At 42.3% G+C, this 21,743-nt stretch overlaps 1 protein-coding gene across 3 annotated transcripts in view; it reads left to right on the forward strand.

Annotated features, from left to right (window-relative positions):
- Positions 1 to 21,743, forward strand: part of KCNQ4 (potassium voltage-gated channel subfamily Q member 4) — a 358,115-nt gene that overhangs the window by 308,206 nt on the left and 28,166 nt on the right. For 2 of the 3 annotated variants that reach the window (XM_069756988.1, XM_069756986.1), the window contains exons 8-9: positions 17,730 to 17,818; positions 20,442 to 20,582. In XM_069756988.1, coding sequence (XP_069613089.1) covers positions 17,730 to 17,818; positions 20,442 to 20,582 — 230 coding nt within the window. The remainder of the gene's footprint in view (positions 1 to 17,729; positions 17,819 to 20,441; positions 20,583 to 21,743) is intronic. The other variant, XM_069756989.1, reaches the window with a different exon arrangement.

Genomic DNA, 21,743 nt, shown 5'->3' on the forward strand with positions numbered 1-21,743 from the left:
AGGGAATGAATGGATCAGTGGTAAAGTCACACATGCCACTCCAGTCTAATGGGGATAAAAGCTCCACATTCTTCCAATCGGCCGGGTCCCAGCAGTCAGAACCCCACCAATCAATAAGTTATTACGATCCTGTGGAGAGCTGATTACTTGTTTTCACCGGAGAACCCCTGTAAGTGCATCTTGCTCCAAGTATTTAATCACTAATGGAAATAAAGAATCTTCTTCTAATTAATATCAGAAAGAACAGTAAAACGATAACACTGGCGCTCACCCTGAAACTAGCGATCCTCAGCTGGTGGAATCAACCAGGGTAGTTCCCCCCTGTATGTCAATGTACACCTATTAAACCAATCGCTTGAGGATGCAAAAAAGGATAACAACTAGGTGGAATGCTTGGGGACAAGTAGTCCAAAGAGGCCCCCACGTGGATTCCTAGTGACAGGAACCTCCTAAAAACAGTAACAAGTAATCAGTCTGCCAACAAAAACCTTAGACTAGCCACACATTATGTATGAATTACACTCAGGTGCCGATCTCCCTCAGCTTACCTCTTTCAGATGGATGTAGCTGAATGTGGGACCGTGCTGAGTATCTGTTCACCTGCCCGGTAAGTGCACCCCGGGCTGCGGCGCCGTACGTATCAGATGGCAGAGTGCATTATAAGTCCAGGGAAGCTCCGGCCGGTAGCGTTCCCTGGATACCGCGTGGAACAAAAAAGATGGTTGATAGGCTACTCCTACTAGTCACCTGCAGTATGGAGCGTTATAGCGCTCAAAAAAAGGGAGAGGAAACAACCGGGCAGGTGCACTTACCGGGCAGGTGAACAGATAGTCAGCACCTAGTTGTTGTCCTTTTTTGCATCCTCAAGCGCGGTATCGATTGGTTTAATAGGTATTAATATCAGAAAGAACAAATGACTGCCATACACAAAACAATCCACCATACCAAGACCAATAATATTACACATTATCAGCATAAATCAACAAAATAATTCCACACACAAGGCAGAACAGCTGCCACACAAGTGACCAGACCACATATTACCAACACATAGTGACCGAATAATACCACATACTGTTACTAGGAAGAAATACAGCCACACCGTGACCAGACCACATATTACCACCACATTGTGACCAAATAATAACACATACTGTACAAGGGAGAAATACCACAACACCATGACCAGACCACATTTTACCACCATATAGTAACCAAATATTACAATACTGATAATTAATAAGAAAAAACAATACTAATATTACCATAAGTTCCATTATACACATTAGCTCTGTACATAGTATAAAGTGTATAGTATCAATATACAGGTAATACAGGGATTCACCTCTGACATTATACACAGGATCTCTGTATATAGTGTCAGTGTACATTTAATACAGGGTCCACAAGTAAATTTATACACAGGAGCTCTGTACATAGTGTATAGTGTACAGGTAATACAGGGACCACCAGTGACATTATACACTCAAGCTTTGCATATAGTTTACAGGTAATACAGTGATCACCAGTGACGTTGTAAACTGGAGCTTTGTATATAGTGTCAGTGTACAGGTAGTACAGTGATCACTATTGACATTATATACAGGAGCTCTGTATATCGTGTCGGTGTACAGGTAATACAGTGATCACCACTGCCATTATACATATAAGCTATGTATATAGTGTACAGGCATTACAGCGATCACCAGTGACATTATACACAGGAGGTCTGTACATAGTATACAGTATATAGTGGAAGCATACAGGTAACACACTGACTCACCAGTGATCTCTCTAGTTGAAAATACTCATCTTCGCTTTTCTTTTTCATCCAGCATAGACCGCCATCACTTCTTCCAGCCAGGACTTGGTCTCTGCAGAAAATAACACACAGATATCTAGAGCAGCGTTTCCAGAGCACATTCCCCAATTTTTCGCCAACTTTTACACTACGCCAGATGAAGAAAAAAATTGATATAGTGTCTTCTGGCACAGTAACAGGACCTCCCCATTGAAAACAGCATCCTCAAAAATAAAATACATCACAGCAGTAATAATATCCCTTAATTAGCCGCTATGGTAATAATGTCTCGCATCCTGGCCCCTTCTGGTAATAGGCTCCCAAATTCTAACCTCTTCCGGTAATAATGTCTCATTCCTGGCCCCTGCCGGTCATAATGTGTCTCATTCCTGGCTCCTTGTGTCTCATTCCTGGCCTCTTGTGTCTCATTCCTGGCCTCATGTGTCTCAGTACTGGCCCCGTGTGTCTCATTCCTGGCCCCATATGTTCTCCCATCCTGACCCCTTATGTTCTCACATCCTGGCCTCTTATCTTCACCCACCCTGGCCTCCTATCTTCTCCCATCCTGACCCTACATGTCTCCATCCTGACCCCACATGTTCTCCCATCCTGCCCCCTGGCACCATATGTCCTCCCATCCTGCCCCCAGGCCCCATATGATCTTCCATCCTGTCCCCAGCCCGATATGTCTACTCATCCTACCCCCAGGCCTCATACGATCTCCCATACTGCCCTGAGGCCCCATATCTCCCATCCTGCCTCAGGCCCCATATGATCTCCCATCCTGTCTCCAGCCCTGATATCTCCTTCCATCCTACCCCCTGACCACATATGTCCTGCCATTCTGCCCCCAGGACTCATATGTCCTCCCATCCTGCACCCAGGCCTCATATTTCCTCCCATCCTGCCCCCACGCCCCTTATGTCTTCCCTTCCTGCCCTCAGACTCCATATGAAATCCCATTCTGCCCTCATACCTCATATGTCCTTCCATCCTGCCCCCAGGCCCCATATGTCCTACCCCTAGAACCCATATGATCTCCCATCCTGCCCCCAGGCCCTTTATAATCTCCCATCCTGCCCCAAATTCTGATATGATTTCCCATCCTGCCCCCAGGCCCCATATGTTCTTCTATCCTGCCCCCAGGCTACTTATGTCCTCCTATCCTGCCCCTAGGCCCCATATGATCTCCCATCCTGCCTCAGGCCTTATATCTCCTCCCATCCTGCCCCCCACGCCGCATATGTCCTCCCATCCTGCCCCTATAGGATCTCCCATCCTGCCCCCCCGGGCCACATATGTCCTCCCATCCTGCCACCCGGCCTTATATGTTCTCCCATCCTGGCTCCATACAAAAAATAACCAAAAAGCTTTCTCCTTACCTGGCCGCAGTCCAGCAGTGCCTTTTTCCTCACCCATTTGAGGCGTGGACATGCCGGAGCACGGCAGTGACGTTATATGCAGCAATGTGCACGCCAACGTCAGCTGATGGTCTCTGATTGACAATAAATTTGAACTGAACGTGTGTTCTCGGACGCACGTTCAGTTACTTAATTGGCTGATTCCTGATCCTGGTGCCCGGTGAACAGAAGCTACTGCTCACCGGGCCCCATACGCCAGTAATACCCTGATGGTGGCCCTGTATACAGCAATACATGACATGTAGTTCATATAAGGAGTAACTGTTTTTTTTTTTTTAAAGCTTTCCATCAGTTCGGTGTGTGAAGCTGTTGTAAGTGGGAGAAATCTCAGCAAACATACCGTCACCTAATCACTTGATCATTATTATAAACGTAACATCTTATATAGTTGATTATTGCTCTGTGTATGTTATTAATGTGACTCTTAATCGTATGCATACGTCCTTGCACTTGTGAGAGAATTTTCTTTCCTTTGCCATAATATTTAAGTCAGAGTAGAGTGTTGCTATGGAAGGTATTTATTTTCCTATCAAAATAAAAAGGCCCGGTCTTCCCCCTCCCCAATCCCCGGCAGCAACTGGTTTAGAAAAGTTAAGCTCTCTGTGTATGGAGGGTGTTATGCTTTGAGAGGGGGAGTTCTGTTGATGCTGGAAACTGTCAAACCCAAGAGGGAGAAGAGAGCGGGAACTATCCAGACAATGACACAAAGCAGATTCTCACCTATTAGTGGAAAATAGCGTGATATGGCGAATACTAGGCGGATGACCGCTTTATAATGTTAAAAGGCTTTATAGCTCAGATGAGGATAACTTCAGATAGTATAGAAGTCGGGAAAGAGACATAAACAGAAATATACGTACTATAATACAAATGAATCGTTTTCATTCTACCAAATGTATGTTCCCCAGTAAAGTAAATCCTATGGATCTAGCTTTTACCATAGCAAAAAAGTTTTTTAGAATAAATGGTAATTCCCCGATTCTCCGAGAGGGCTTGTAGGAGTCATACCTTCCTGATTCATAAGGAGGTGCAGGCATTCTCATGAATCAAGACTGTCTGACAAGTTTTGTGCGCCCTGTACACCACGCCAGAAATTTTACTCCAGTCCCTGAATGCTACAGCTTGTTATGAACTAGACAAGCTGTGGTGTCACGAACCCGCCACACCCCTGCCTGACCCAATTTGGACTGTCCCGATCAGAGTTACCGTGACGAGGTGGGATGGCTTTTGTGCTATTTTTTGATCAAAAAACAGTATTACTAAAAACTCTGTGTTATTTAAATGCATTTTTGCTTTTTTACTTAGTTATATCAGGGTTTTCATTTACTTTTTTCTCTTGTAGGTTTTAATGTTTTGTGGCCATTTTGAACATGCGTTTTACCTCTGCATGTATACCATCTTAAGTTAAGCTCAATTTTGTGTTTTTTTTTTTTTTTCTGACCCAATTTGGCAGAAAAGGGAGAAACTGACGTAAAAACGCTAACATGTTGCAAAATCTCCAAGTTGCACAAAAATTTGCGACTTTTCAAAGCAATTTACCCCAGAATTGCTTTCATGAATCGGGGTCTGAGTCTTTTCCACCAGCAGATCAGAATTCCAGATGATCTGTATTGTTAAAGGGAAACTTGTCAGCAAGATTTCACACCCAAAGCTCTTTTCAAGGATAAGTCCAGCAATACCATTACATGGCAAGTCCATTCATCTGTGACTGAAAAATCAGTGTTTGAATTGATATGCTAATGACTATGGTAGATCTGATACCTCTGTCACTCCAGCTCTACTCCCCTCCCAGTACTCCTCCTACTTGACTGCCTGTATGCTGTGTGACTACAAGCAAACATGATGTCAATTAAAATGAGAACACAATCTCTCTTCTGTCTTTTTTTATGAACAGTGCTGCTGACCATTATTGGCATCCCTTAATTTTTTTCATAGACTGTACAATATCTTAAGAAATAAATGGAAATGTACCATAGTTATATCCTCAGGATTTTTTAATTAGTGATACAAAGTACCCTATATACTCGCGTATAAGTCGACCCCAGTATAAGCCAACCCCAGTATAAGCCGAGGCACCGAATTTTGCCATGAAAAACTAGGAAAACTTATTGACTTGAGTGTAAACCGGATATTCATTGTCCCCTCATCCCTATCCTGGTATGCATGGCTCCCCATCCCTGTCCCTGTATGCATGGCTCCGTATGTTCTCCCCATGTTTGTGTGGGTTTCCTCCGCGTTCTCCGGTTTCCTCCCACATTCCAAAGACATACTGATAGGGAATTTAGATTATGAGCCCCATCGGGGACAGCGATGATAATGTGTGCAAACTGTAAAGCACTGTGTAATATGTTAGAGGTATATAAAAATAAAGATTATTATTATTATCCCCATCCTTGTATGTATGGCTCCTGATCCCCTATCTTTGCATGCATGGTTCCTATAAAATAAACACATCCTACTTACATTCCCTTCTTTCCCTCACTGCATCTCGTTCCGGCGCCAGAGATGCAGCGCGGGCGCACAGGGAAGGTAAGTAGGTAAGTAGGATGTGTGCTGGAAGCCGGCAACTGTGGCTGTAACTGTGCGCGCTATAAAAGAAATTAATATTCACTGCCAGCACAGTGAATATTCATTGCTCTTTAGCAGCGGGCACTGTTACAGCTACAGCCGACGGCTCTTGCCTCTGTGACCCACTGCTCAGCCGCTCCCCCCCACCGTCTTTTTGGGACAATGACTCCTGTATAAGCCGAGGGGGGCATTTTCAGCACAAAAAATGTGCTGAAAAACTTGGCTTATACACGAGAATAAACTCGGCTTATACACGAGAATATACGGTAATACAACAATAAAAAATTGTTTTTCAACTTACATGTTCCAATTTCAAAGAAGAAACAGCATACACAGCATGTGCAGCAATAATCCTATCCCATTCCTAATCCTATAGTTGTTAAAGGGTTATTAAAACACCACACAGTAAGAATAAAGTCTTTCAATGAAATAAAACAATAAACACAGTTTTCTATCTTTATTAGTCTGCTAATCCAAGCAAAGCCCTCGATCTCCAGTAAAAAAAAAAGTAAAAAAAAAAAAGGCCACAATATACCTATACCTGTCCGGCATACAGTCAGTCCCACGCCGTAATCCATATCTGGGGAATGTACAGTTTACAACCGGGAGCGGTGCTAATGCGACCACCCCAGCTGTAAACTACTGGGGAATGAATGAGACACTGCGGGTGCAGGCTCAGTAACTAGCAGTGACGTCACTAAGCCTGTGCCCTCTGCGTATCATTCATTTTTTCTTCCCTGCTCGCCGGGCAAGAAGGGGAGAACGGCTGACATCCGGTTTCAGCACCGCACGCAGTGGAACAGCGCTTACTATAGCGCTACTTCCCCGGCGGCCATCCACGTGGTACTGATGTGGCACACAGGTGGCACATGGTTGCTACACGTGTGTCGCATGTAGTACACAGATGGACACACACGATACCGGAAATATCTGGACTTGTTAAACTGGCCTAAAGAATATTCCTCACATGCAGCAGGTCCAGAAATTCACTTCCTCAATGTATGGCAGGTCATTAACCAGTTCAGAACCAAACCATTTTACCCCCTTTTTGACCAGGCACATTTTTGAGTTTTATTGTACATTCTCTTTTAACGGCACTAAAAGAAATTCTCTTTCGAATATTCAAGTCATGTGGCTCAATTTTTGTCATTTTTGTTTTCTTTTTTTTCTGGTACTGGCAGAAAATGTAAAGAAAATAGGAAATACATGTCTGTTTTTCACATTTTTTTATGGCCATAAAGGACCAGTAAAACAAATGTTGAATTGTGTTCCTCTTAAATTGTTCACGAGTCTAGCTCTGCTACACCTACTGTATATGGCAGACTGCATGATGCGCCCACTCCGACGTCAAAGGTGGAGTGAGTTCATTGGCTGTGAACTTGCAGGATCTGTCTGACTGCACCGCGAACAGGAGAACTTTCTCAAGCTCGTGGTGCCATCAGACAGGGAATAGGAGTTCACAGGGAGACACTGAGTACACACTGCTCAGTATCTCTGCTGGATGACAGGCTGAATGGTGAAACATTTAGAATTGAGAGTCCTCAGTGGTTGATACCTTTTAATGGCTAACTGAAAAGATGGTAACAAATTGCAAGCTTTCGAGACTACACAGGTCTCTTCATCAGGTATCAACCACTGAGGACTCTCAATTCTAAATATTTTTCTATCTACTGGCTAACACGGTACCAAGATATATTTCTAGGCTGAATGGTGACATAATGCAACCGTGCAGCCTGCCATCTAGATGTAGCAGAGCTAGACCCATCGTGTGACAGATGGATTATCATCATTTCTGCAGAAAAGTGAGGAATATTGTTGTTTGTATTTTTTAACTCTTTTGCAGACGACAATGGCATCAGTGGAATGGACAAGGTCATGAGTATGGTTTAATTAAGATTTATTAAAAGAGTCTGTGTCATTCTTTCAATTAAAGGAATTTTTTTCTGGGTGTACGGTATGTGTTTTTATACGATATGACTGTGGGGTTAGCCATGGTGGCATCTTATTGACGCCTCTCCATTACTAACCTCGGGGCTTGATGTCAACTGATAATGCAGAGGTGAAATCAACACCCCCCAACTATTACCCCACTTGCCACAGCTACAGGGCAAGTGGGAAGAGCGAGGCTAAGTGCCAGAATTTGCACATCTTAGAGATGCTCCTTTTCTGGGGCATCTGAGAGCTAATGTTTTAGCCCATGAGGGGTCGGTGTCTATGGCCCCTTCATAGGATATTAATTTCAGCCTACAACTGTCTGAATACCCTTTGCTACTTTTTAATTATATGAGGACCCTACTTCTTTTTCTTTAGGTTCCCCCATTTTAATACTAACTATGTTACTATTGTATCATACAATTAGGTTCTGTAGAAGGACGTAGATCTGGGGATTTATTATGATGGAATATAGGCTGAACTGGATGGACAAATGTCTTTTTTCGGCCTTACTGACTATGTTACTATGTTACTATGTTACTAATAGCCACCAAAGGCTAAGTATACAGCTGTGAGCTTCACAGGCTATAAACATCGGCCCTCAGCCATCGGCTTTCCCTCTGCTGGTTAACAAAATTACACTGGAGCCCACAACAGTTTTTTTCAGAAAAATAATCTTTTATTAATTATATACATGTATAGTAAGCTGCACACACTGTACTAATTCTATATGTCACTGACATCTGTATAACTATCTATTCTATGTGTATTTACTGTATGTAATTCATCTATTCTATCCTGTTGGCTCCTGCTGTGATTTTACAGTACACGGTAGCTGAATTGCCGACTTTTCCGCTATCTATCTATCTATCTATTTATTTATTTTTTATTTCTTTATTTTTATATAGCGCTAACATATTCCGCAGCGCTTTACATTTTTGCACACATTATCACTATCTATCTATCTATCTATCTATCTATCTATCTATCTATCTATCTATCTATTATATATACATATTTATATGTGTGTGTCACTGGCATTTATATATCTATGTACCCTATGTGTATATACAGTTGCTGCGGAAAGTATTCATACCCCATTAACTTTTTCACTCTTTGTTCCATTGCAGCCATTTGGTAAATTCAAAAAAGTTCATTGTTTTCCTCATTAATGTACACTCTGCACCCCATCTTGACTGAAAAAACACAGAAATGTAGTAAATATTGCAAATTTATTAAAAAAGGAAAACTGAAACATCACATGGTTGTAAGTATTCAGACCCTTTACTCAGTATTGAGTAGAAGCACCCTTTTGAGCCAGTACAGCCATGAGTCTTCTTGGGAACGATGCCAAAAAATTTTCACACTTGGTTTTGGGGATCCTCTGCCATTCTTCCTTGCAGATCCTCTCCATTTCCTTCAGCTTGGATGGTGAACGTTGGTGGAATGCCATTTTCAAAAAATTGGGTTTAGGTCAGGGCTCTGGCTGAGCCAGTCAAAAATGGCCACAGAGCTGTTCTAAAGCCACTCCTTTGTTATTTTAGCTGTGTGCTTAGGGTCATTGTCTTGTTTGAAGGTGAACCTTTGACCAAGTCTGAGGTCCAAAGCACTCTGGAAGATTTTTTCTTCCAGGATATCTCTGTGCTTGGCCGCATTCTTTTCTCCTTCAATGACAACCAGTCATCCTGTTCCTGTAGCAGAAAAACACCCCCATAGCATAATGTTGCCACCACCATGTTTCACTGTTGGGATTGTATTGAGCAGCTGATGAGCAGTGCCTGGTTTTCTCCACACATACTGCTTAGCATTAACCCCCAAAATGTCTAGCTTCGTCTCATCAGACCAGAGAATCTTATATCTCATAGTCTGGGAGTCCTTTATGTGTTTTTTTTTTAGCAAACTCTATGTGGGCTTTCATACAGTTAGGGCCAGAAATATTTGGACAGTGACACAAGTTTTGTTATTTTAGCTGTTTACAAAAACATGTTCAGAAATACAATTATATATATAATATGGGCTGAAAGTGCACACTCCCAGCTGCAATATGATAGTTTCCACATCCAAATCGGAGAAAGGGTTTAGGAATCATAGCTCTGTAATGCATAGCGTCCTCTTTTTCAAGGGACCAAAAGTAATTGGACAATGGACTCTAAGGGCTGCAATTAACTCTGAAGGTGTCTCCCTCGTTAACCTGTAATCAATGAAGTAGTTAAAAGGTCAGGGGTGGATTCCAGGTGTGTGGTTTTGCATTTGGAAGCTGTTGCTGTGAGCAGACAACATGCGGTCAAAGGAACTCTCAATTGAGGTGAAGCAGAACATCCTGAGGCTGAAAAAAAAGAAAAAATCCACCAGAGAGATAGCAGACATGCTTGGAGTAGCAAAATCAACAGTTGGGTACATTCTGAGAAAAAAGGAATTGACTGGTGAGCTTGGGAACTCAAAAAGGCCTGGGCGTCCACGGATGACAACAGTGGTGGATGATCGCCGCATACTTAATTTGGTGAAGAAGAACACGTTCACAACATCAACTGAAGTCCAGAACACTCTCAGTGAAGTAGGTGTATCTGTCTCTAAGTCAACAGTAAAGAGAAGACTCCATGACAGTAAATACAAAGGGTTCACATCTAGATGCAAACCATTCATCAATACCAAAAATAGACAGGCCAGAGTTAAATTTGCAGAAAAACACCTCAAGAAGCCAGCTCAGTTCTGGAAAAGTATTCTATGGACAGATGAGACAAAGATCAACCTGTACCAGAATGATGGGAAGACAAAAGTTTGGAGAAGAAAGGGAACGGCACATGATCCAAGGCACACCACATCCTCTGTAAAACATGGTGGAGGCAACGTGATGGCATGGGCATGCATGGCTTTCAATGGCACTGGGTCACTTGTGTTTATTGATGACATAAGAGCAGACAAGAGTAGCCGGATGAATTCTGAAGTGTACCGGGATATACTTTCAGCCCAGATTCAGCCAAATGCTGCAAAGTTGATTGGACGGCGCTTCATAGTACAGATGGACAATGACCCCAAGCATACAGCCAAAGCTACCCAGGAGTTCATGAGTGCCAAAAAGTGGAACATTCTGCAATGGCCAAGTCAATCTCCAGATCTAAACCCAATTGAGCATGCATTTCACTTGCTCAAATCCAGACTTAAGACGGAAAGACCCACAAACAAGCAAGACCTGAAGGCTGCGGCTGTAAAGGCCTGGCAAAGCATTAAGAAGGAGGAAACCCAGCGTTTGGTGATGTCCATGGGTTCCAGACTTAAGGCAGTGATTGCCTCCAAAGGATTTGCAACAAAATATTGAAAATAAAAATATTTTGTTTGGGTTATGTTTATTTGTCCAATTACTTTTGACCTCCTAAAATGTGGAGTGTTTGTAAAGAAATGTGTACAATTCCTACATTTTCTATCAGATATTTTTGTTCAACCCTTCAAATTAAACGTTACAATCTGCACTTGAATTCTGTTGTAGAGGTTTCATTTCAAATCCAATGTGGTGGCATGCAGAGCCCAACTCGCGAAAATTGTGTCACTGTCCAAATATTTCTGGCCCTAACTGTATGTCTTGGACTGAAGAGAGGCTTTCGTCAGGCCACTCTGCCATAAAGACCTGACTGGTGGAGGGCCGCAGTGATAGTTGACTTTGTACAACTTTCTCCCATCTTCCTACTGCATCACTGGAGCTCAGCCACAGTGATCTTGGGGTTCTTCTTTACCTCTCTCACCAAGGCTCTTCTTCCACGATTGCTCAGTTTAGCTGGACGGCCAGGTCTAGGAAGACTTCTGGTAGTCCCAAACTTCTTCAATTTAAGGATTATGGAGGCCACTGTGCTCTTAGGAACTATGAGTACTGTAGAAATTCTGTTGTAACTTTGGCCAGATCTGTGCCTTGCCACAATTCTGTCTCAGAGCTCCTTGGCAAGTTCTTTTGACCTCATGATTCTCATTTGGTCTGACATGCGCTGTGAGGTCTTTATAGACAGGTGTATTCCTTTCCAAATCAAGTCCTATCAGTTTAATTAAACACAGCTGGACTCCAATGAAGGAGTAGAACCATCTCAAGGAGGATCACAAGGAAATGGACATCATGTGATTTAAATATGAGTGTCTGAGCAAAGGGTCTGAATACTTATGACCATGTGATATTTCAGTTTTTCTTTTTTATTAAATTTGCAAAAATTTCTACATTTCTGATTTTCATTCAAGATAGGGTTGCAGAGTGTACATTATTTGTGAAAAACATGTGTCATGGTCTGTATGAAGTTTTTTTTCTAGTGCTTTTGGGGTTAATCCTGGTGGCCTCCCTCTGGCTTTGGGAGGACTTTAAATAGCCTCTCTTGGGCTTTCCATTTGTCAGTGATACTCCTGCCCTCGGCTGAGTTAGTTGACCCGTGAGTGCCTTGTGCATGCTTTCTTGTGTTCCCCTGTTTCTGACCCGGTCTGTTCCCCCGTTTTGGCTTTTGTCTGCTGATTCTATACCGTTTGCCTGGTATTGACTCCTGCCTCGTCCTGTGATGACCCGTTTTGCCTGTTCCCCTGGTACCTCCGTCACTCTCCTGGGTTCTGACTTTCGGCTTTTACCTGACCTCTCTCTTGTCTGTCGTTCTGGTTCCCTGCTGACCTCCTGGTACTGACCGCGGTTCGCCTGACCTCTCCTCGGCCCTGACAGTCCCCGCCGCTCTCCTATATCTCCTCCGGGACCTCCCTGGGTAGCTCCGCCCCTGACCCTCCCTATGCAATCACGTGTTGCAGGTCCTGTACACCGGCGGTCATGCCAGCCTCGGGAATCCCTCTCTGCACCGAGAACCAGGTAACGCAGTGCCCCGGCTGGACACTTGTACTGATCTGAACATCCGGCAGGGTGCTCCAGATAAAATTAATGTTTTTGAATTTACCAAATGGCTGCAATGAAACAAAGAGAGACAAATTTAAAGGGGTATGAATACTTTCCTTAACCACTGTATCTATTCTATCTTTTCTATTCTAGCCTGTCAGTGTAATTTTACTGTATGCATTGGATGATTTGCCGACTTTTCAAAGAACATTGGTGCTTAAAAATCGGACAGCACTCTCATGGTCTGAGTTCTGTGCAATTTTCTTCTCGCACCCATAGGCTTGCATTGGCAAATCTTGATGCCAATCACAGCATGCTGCGATTTTACACGCACATCGAATTCGCCTAAAAAAACCACGCTGATTTGAGCTGCCCCATAGATTAACACTGGGCCTAGTGCTATGCGATGTTTTCTCTCATAGCGCTCGGCTGTATTCTATGGTAGTGTGACTCCGGCCTTAGTGTGAGACTAAACCTGTGTGTATTTGCTGCTTTGTAAGTCTCATAGTCACCAAATTTCAGAAATACAGCGTTAGAAACAGAATTCTTTCACTTTTCAATACCCAGAAGCTAGTGGTTTACTAAACTTACATACAGTTGGCTCATTTGGCTCTGCTTGTACAAATGGAGTCATATATCTAGTTGGTGCACCCTGATTTATGCAGAATATTTAGAAGTTAGATTTCAGTTGTATGCACCTAAATCAAATGATCATTTCTGTCTGTTTTCTGTGTTCTACTCACATTGAAAATCACTGTGCTCACAGTCAAATGTGTTAGAGACCAGTAGGTAAGATACAGCTGCCTTTTTTCTGGAAATAGATTCATTTTAATAGCCTGTCTCACCATTTTAGAGGGAAAAATCCCTAGACTATTATAATTGCTGAATAATGAGAATGACTGATACAGTTCCTGTCATATTGTATTGCAGTATTAAGATAAAAATTGTCGAAAAGTCACATTTCCATTGAGCTAAACACAGCTTCAGCATTATCAAATGTAATTTGTAACTAGAGTGTTCAACACCATTCAAATTTAAAAAAACTGATCGGATATCCCTAGGATATTCCATCAATTTATAATTGTGGGAGTCCGATCTTTAGGACCTTCATTGATTATAGTGTTACAAGCCTTTCACTGTTTTTTTCCTGGCTGTGCAGGGAGCTGCAGTGCAGTCCTATTCAAGTGAATGGGTTCAGCTGAAGTTCCACAATATACAGTAGCAGTTTAATTGGCAGGTCTGCCTTCCCTTATTGTAAGGATGGTGGGGTCTCAGGTTTAACTTACTGATCACAAAGTGATATCTTTGCCATAATACATATGGTTTCAGTTTCCATATCCTTTACTTCCACATTCACATTGTATTATTACCAAACTACCGTATGTTTTGTTGTTATAAACCCTATTGGAAAAGTAATCATGAATTATTAGCACATGTCTCTGTTTGGATTGGATGCAATAGCTTTTCTATTCTGTGTCAGTACACCGTATTCCAAATTATTAAGCAAATTGGATTTAAGTGTCATAAAGATTTAATTTTTTGTTTTTCAAATCGACTCATGGATGGCATTGTGTCTCACGGTTGTTTGGATCACTGAAATCAAGTTTCAAACACCTGCGATATTTAGTTTGCCAGGTGAGCCCAACTGAAGAGAAATTACTTAAAGACATTCCACATTATTAACCTCTTCACAACATATGATTTAGATGTACGTCATATTTTGTGTTCTTGCCTTTGTTGCAGGCTCTGCAGATGATAGCTGAATTCATCAGCCATCAAGTGCCTAATCTGTTAAATTCTGCTGTCAATCTCTGACAACAGCATTTAATATGCACAGGCAGGTGGTACGTCATTCCACGCACCCTGTGAAACAGTGCAGGGCACCAATGGGTTAATATGAAAACCGGAGATCTGCTGAAGACCTCTATACTCGTCATGGCGATCATCCTGTGAAAGCCAGCCTATAGCTGACGTTCATAGGAGATCATGATTTTAGCTATAGATAGCACTGCTGATACACTGCTATGTATAGCACAAGCAAGCAGACGATCCGCAGCTTCAAGTGTCCTAAGGGGACTATTAAATAAGGGGGCTGTGCGTGGGCTTTCAGTGCCAGGAGCAGTGCCTGACAGATTATAAGGTATAGTAATTCTCCTGCATTGCTATACCTTATAACTGCGATCAGACTGCAGGAAGTGAAAGTCCCATAGTGGGAATAAGTAAAAACATTGTAAAAATATTTAATTAAGCAGTCACTAAATAATAATTATATATACGGTTGTGCTCAAAAGTTTACATACCCCGGCCGAATTTTTGCTTTCTTGGCATTTTTTCAGAGAATATAAATGATAACACCAAATTTTTTTCTCCACTTATGGTTGTTAGTGGTTGGGTGAAGCCATTTATTGTCAAACTACTGTGTTTTCTCTTTTTAAATCATAATCACAACCCAAAACATCCTGATTATCCTGATCAAAAGTTTACATACCCCATTTCTTAATACTGTGTATTGCCCCCTCTAACATCAATGACAGCTTAAAGTATTTTGTGATAGTTATGGATGAGGTTATTTATTTTCTCAGATAGTAAAGCTGCCCTCTCTTCTTGGAAAAAAGCCTCCAGTTCCTGTAAATTCCTGGGCTGTCTAGCATTAACTGCGCGCTTGAGATCTCCACAGAGTGGCTCAATGATATTGAGGTCAGGAGACTGAGATGGCCACTCCAGAACCTTCTCTTTGCTCTGCTGTAGCCACTGACCGGTTGACTTGGCCTTGTGTTTTGGATCATTGTCATGTTGAAACGTCCAAGTACATCCCATGCACAGCTTCCAGGCTGATTAGTGCAAATTTCCCTCCTGTTTTTGCTGATAATGTGCTGCATTCATCTTTCCTTCAACTTTGACCAAGTTTCCTGTGCCTTTGAAGCTCACACATCCCCAAAACATCAGCTATCCACCTCCGTCCTTTACAGTAGGAATGGTGTTCCTTTCATCATGCCTTGTTGACCTCTCTCAAAATGTAACGTTTATGGTTATGGCCAATTAGATCACTTTTGGTCTCATAACTCCAAATTACCTTGTGCCAGAAGTTTTGAGGGTTATCTGTGTGCTGTTTTGCTTTTTGTGGACACCTCTCTCAGTAAAGCCTGCATTTATGGGTAGGTAGGAACCTACTGTAATTAAAATCACATGTCGAAGGGTGGAGTGCTCAGTCAGTTAGCTAACATACAAATAACAATAGATTGAGTGGTACATCCAAACTAGTGTAAATAGGTGCATACCAGGAGTAGCTACCTCCATATGCAATATACAAAAAAGGTTGTACTCTATATGTCAATGTGAAATATATGAAATATGAATAGCAATACGGCTTCTGAATATTAGGAAAAAAAAAAGAAACGCTTTGCACATAATTTGGCCAAGTAATGCCTGCCCATCAACCAACGTTGAAGGTGTGAAAATGAAATCAGCATAGTATATACAGTTTCCGACTGACCGTTTTATTCCATGGTGCAAAAAAGTAAACCGTGCATGACAATGTAATATCTCATATTGCAAAAAATGGCTGCTATGGGCATAAAAGGAGATAAGCTTAAGGTGTGGCCACTATCCTTCCATGACCTCAACTCTATTTTGAACCTTTGGAGTATCCTCAAGCAAAAGATCTATGAGGGTGGGAGGCAGTTCACATGAAAACAGCAGCTCTGGGAGGCTATTCTGACTTCCTGCAAAGAAATACAAGCAGAAACTCTCCAAAAATAGAGATGGGTGAACCTGAACAGTAAAGTTCAGCGTCTGTACCGAACACCTACTGTTAGGGCATGGACACCGAACACGGACTTCACCAGGAAGTGCGTATTACTGTTCGTGTTTGGCTGCCCGAACACCGGGTGTTATGTGCATGACAGCATGACAAACACTGCTTCTGAGTGGCAGTGAAACCATCCCCACCGGTTAGAGAGCCGCGGTTCGCTCAGCTATGATTGGAGGATTCAAGTTTACCTCTGTTCACTGGGGTCATCTGATGGGACAACTTTATACCTTCGATCACAGCTGAGTGCTCAGGCTGTCTTTTGACTGCGTGGGAACTGCGTCTCTCTGACCGGCGGGGATGGTTTCACCGCCGATAAGAAGCAGTGTTTGCCACGCTGCCATGCACATGACAACGCAGCAAACGAAGTTTGGGTTCGGGTTCGGGTCCGGGTACTATTCTGGTACCCCAACCCAAACTTCGTATGCTGCAGGACATAAACTTTTGTTGTGTCCTGCCGAACCCGAACATCCAGATGTCTGCCCATCTCTATTCAAAAACCCAAAAGCGCAATGGATACAAGAATTGTGAAGGTCATATCAAAGAAGGGGTCCTATGTTAACATGTAACTTGGCCTGTTAGGATGTTTTGGATTTAAAAACCTTTGATTTCTGTAAAAGTGACTTCTTAAAGGAAATCTGTCAGCTGGTTTTTGCTTTCTCATCGGAGAGCACATAATGTAAGCAAAGAGACATTTGATCCAGTGATGTATCACTTAGTTTACTGAGTGCGGTTCTGAAACAATCTCAGTTTTTAGATTGATCATTTCAGCAGAGTTGAGAAAGCTAACCCCGTCCACACCAGGTTCTGTATTTACATTGTATATAGACAGTGAGCTGCTTATCACAGGGGTTGTGTTAGCATGCACATGGTGATGTGGTCCAAACAATGATAATCACCAGGTGATAAAACCTTCTGTGTACGTAAGCAATCGCACACTGACGGACATGTGACACATCCTTAAAATCTGTGTTTTAACCCCTACCTCATGCTGTCCTCAGATCGCATGGCAAAAACCTGCTGACAGATTTCCTTTAATGCTGCAAATTCAACAAATGACAATTTTCAGTGCTTTACAACATATAAAAATATTTGGAAACTCTGTTGTGCATAATAATTTGGAACAGGGCATTTTGAGTTTTTCAGTTTTGAAAAAAATATTGTTATCATTGGTAGGTTTGTGCAATAAAGTGTGATTTATACTATGAGCAGATGATTTGAACATTATACTGAAAAATATATTTTGCATAATAATTTGGAACACGATGTAAGGGATCTTCCCGCTGCTTCTAAGTCCCTTAGTTTGTGTGATCGCTATATAATCTACCTAAAATACTCTCTCCTCTCTATAAGGCTGCTTGGCGTCTATACTCAACAGATGTGAGTCGCTCCTACCTCACAGCTACATGGTATTACTACGACAGTATCCTGCCATCTTTCAGGTGAGTCGTATAAGAACATGCAATCTGATGCTACTATAACAAGGGGGAATCGGTCTCAGCTAGTGAAATGGCAGCTTCATGTATGCATATTTACGTCAGCATTGCAATAGCTATATTCCTATTACAGAAGTTTCTTTTTACGCAAATTGAAAGGTTCAGTTCTTTATAACAATTACTTGAACAGGATGTTTCACTGGAAGAAAATGCAGCCCTTCCTTTTCTATGTCGTAGCACCGCATATTATTTTTCTAGACTGTTTACAGGACTATGTAAACTGCATGCTGCTTTAGGATGTGTATTAAAACAGTTACGTCCGGTAAGTAAACAGCAAACACAACACAAAAATATGTAACATTTATATAACGGTCTTTGAGATGATAAATAACTGCTATTATTGCTGCATACTTAAAGTAAAGCTGATAATAACAAAAAAATAATAATCAGTTTTACAGAATTTACAGTACATTATACACATTATGGTATTGTTATATGAACCCACTAATATTTATAGGACTGGTCCACTATCTAATGTCTGAGACCTCCCAACTATCAGGTGTGTTGTTTTACAATTCCCAGTCCTCTTTTTCTTGTGGTTAAAGGGAACCTGTCACCCCCAAAATCGATGATGAGGTAAGCTCACCGTCATCAGGCCCCCGATGTAACCTGAAAGAGAAAAAGAGGTTAGATTATACTCACCCAGGGGCGGTCCCGCTGCGGTCCGGTCAAATGGGTGTCTCAGGTCCGCTCCGACACCTCCTATCTTCATTCCATGACGTCCTCTTCTGGTCTTCACACCGCGGCTCCGGCGCAGGCGTACTTTGTCTGCCCTGTTGAGGGCAGAGCAAAGTACTGCAGTCCGCAGGCGTTGGGCCTTTCTGACCTTTCCTCAACAGGGCAGACAAAGTACACCTGCGCCGGAGCCGCGGCGTGAAGACCAGAAGAGGACGTCATGGAATGAAGATGGGAGGCGCTGTTCCGGACCTGAGACACCCTGATACACTAACAACTGTGCACTGATTCACTGCAGAGATGGCTGTCAGTCAGTGCGCCAGGGTGTGCTTACAGCCCCCAGTCACTATATACTGAGCGGTGACTGTGGGCACACCCTGACATACTAACAGTTGTGCACTGATTCACTGCAGAGATGGCTGTCAGTCAGTGAGCCAGGGTGGGCTTACAGCTGCCAGTCACTGTATACTGAGTGGTGACTGTGGGCACACCCTGATACACTAACAGCTGTGCACTGATTCACTGCAGAGATGGCTGTCAGTCAGTGCGCCAGGGTGTGCTTACAGCCGCCAGTCACTGTATACTGAGTGGTGACTGGGCACACCCTGACATACTAACAGTTGTGCACTGATTCACTGCAGAGATGGCTGTCAGTCAGTGCTCCAGGGTGTACTGACAGCCGCCAGTCACTGTATACTGAGTGGTGACTGTGGGCTCACCCTGACATACTAACAGTTGTGCACTGATTCACTGCAGATATGGCTGTCAGTCAGTGCGCCAGGGTGTGCTTACAGCTTACAAATACTTTCAACATTTAATGCCAAAGCTAAGGAGCATCACAAACTCATTTTTACCATTTGCAATGGTAACCTTATTCTGTAAATCAGCGGCAAGTATCAATATATCGTAATGGTAGATTCCCATGTATTGATGTAGTGAAGCACCACGGAGGTTTGCTTGTTTGGAGGTTTTCAAATAGGCAGTTCAAAAAGTCATTATTAAATAAGGGTTGAGCAATAATGGCCATGTGATATGAACAAAGGCAACACTGTTTAAAAAATGATTTTTTAAACAGTTCAAAAATGTGTCATGACTTCATTTTAGCAACATGGCAGCTAGGACCCCAAAGACAAGTGTTTTTTTTTCAGGAACCACCGAGGTGTGCAATGAAAAAACAGACCCACCAATGCAATAATGAGGAGGGTTCTACAGATATGTGAAGTACAAAGTAAAACCTAATAAAAGACAAAGAAACACACCTACAACTGCACCTCCATTATGTCAAAAAGATCACTTACAAACCTATAACATAGATATCAAATTCATGTACAGGCAAAGATTAAAACCATTTAAAATCATACAAAGTGTGGACAAACATGACCCCAAATGCTGAATGAATAAATCACAACATGACATGAATTAAAAAAAAGTCACACATTTTTAGATCAAAGTATCAATATACATATAACCCAATGGTTATATCACCATCCAGAGCCCTGCTCAATAATAAGGACAAAGGACAACAAAGTAACATTACAGAACAGGGCAGTATCAAAAATTGTATCAAAACAAAGAATGCTTGAGATGAGAATGTAAAGATAACAAAACAGCTATGTAATATATGATTTACGTCATGTTCACCGAGTCGGGGCCAGGTTTGTGAACCATTTGGAATGGTTTTAATCCTTGCATTTCTATGACTTTGAAATCTTTGTGAGTTTTAATAAGAATGATAACGTTTTGACACAGTAGAGGGCAGTCTTGTGTGCAGGGTCCGCACCTTTTCAAGGTATTAGAAAAACAGAGAGGCACTAATGATATGATTATGTCTGCGTTCCTCACCTCCTAATTACCTTCAGAGATGTAACTGCTATTGTATATTTGACCCCTTCAGAGAACTGCTTCTTTTGTTTGATACCTGGCATCGAACCCGTAGCCGAAATGGAGGGGTTAGGCACTGTCAGGGGTCTCCTCGATATCACCCAGTCTCCCCTGCTCTGAAAACTACAGCACCCTCTTTCTGTGCTGGGGAAAGGTAGGGGTCCCTGCCAGTGTTACCAAGCCCAGTGTTCGTCAAAGTGTCCACCAGGGCAGAGGGGCCTGCAAAAGCGCAGAGCAATGCATGTGCAAAGTATGGGTGCTGTATGAATGTCACGTTAGATATGTTGGTCCAATTTTTAGGTTAGTTTAATTTATACATGTGTGGTATACATGAACTAAATTGTATTGATGAATCGATTGAATAATACTGCCCAGGTTCTACATATAATCATACATTCCACTCCAAATACAAGAAAGGGCATATTGTCCCTGTATCTTTCCACATCATAACTATTATAATATGGAGCGTACTCCTGGGATGTCCTTGCAAATGTTGAAACCTCTATTACTTACACTGTATGGACAAAAGTACCAGGAAGCATCACTACATTTAGGTATCTCATTCAGTCCCATTGGGACAGGTATATAAAATCCAGCCTCTCGCCATGCAATTTACCTTTACAAATATTCGTGAAAGAATAGTTTGTTCTAAAGAGCTCACTGAATTTGAGCGTGGTCCTGTAGGGTACCACCATTGCAACAAGTCAGTTCATAATATTTGTTCCTTCATAATCATTCCACCATCAAAAGCGGAAGTATTTAGGAACCATAATATCTTAGCCACATTGTGGCAGACCACGTAAAGTGGGGTCACTGAGTGTGGAGGTGTGTAGTACATAAAAGTGACCAACACTCTGCTGACTCAGTAACTGCAGAGCTAAAGATCTCCTCTCTCTGGGATTAACATCAGCACAAAAACTGTGGGAGTTTTATGACATGGGTTTTCAGAACTGAGCATCTGCATCCAAGCCTTGCATCACCAATGCCAAATGGAGTGATATAAAACACGTCTTCAGTGCTCTGTGAAGTGATGTAAGAACATTACCTGCCTGACTAGATTGTTCTAACTGCAAAGTTTGGTGGAGTAGGGATAATGCTATGTGGCTGCTTTTCAAGATTTTGCCTGGACCCCTTAGTTCAAGTGACAGGAAATCCTAATGCGTCAGCATACCACATCCTTTCGGACAATTGTGTGCTTCCAAGTTTGTGAGAACTGGTTGGGAAAGGCCCTTTTCTGTTCCAACCTGACTGTGCCCCAGTGCACAAAGCAAGGTCCATAAAGGAATGGTTGGGGGAGTTTGGTGTGGAAGAATAT

The sequence above is a fragment of the Ranitomeya imitator genome, chromosome 3, assembly GCF_032444005.1.
Source record: "Ranitomeya imitator isolate aRanImi1 chromosome 3, aRanImi1.pri, whole genome shotgun sequence".
Lineage (NCBI taxonomy): Eukaryota > Metazoa > Chordata > Amphibia > Anura > Dendrobatidae > Ranitomeya > Ranitomeya imitator.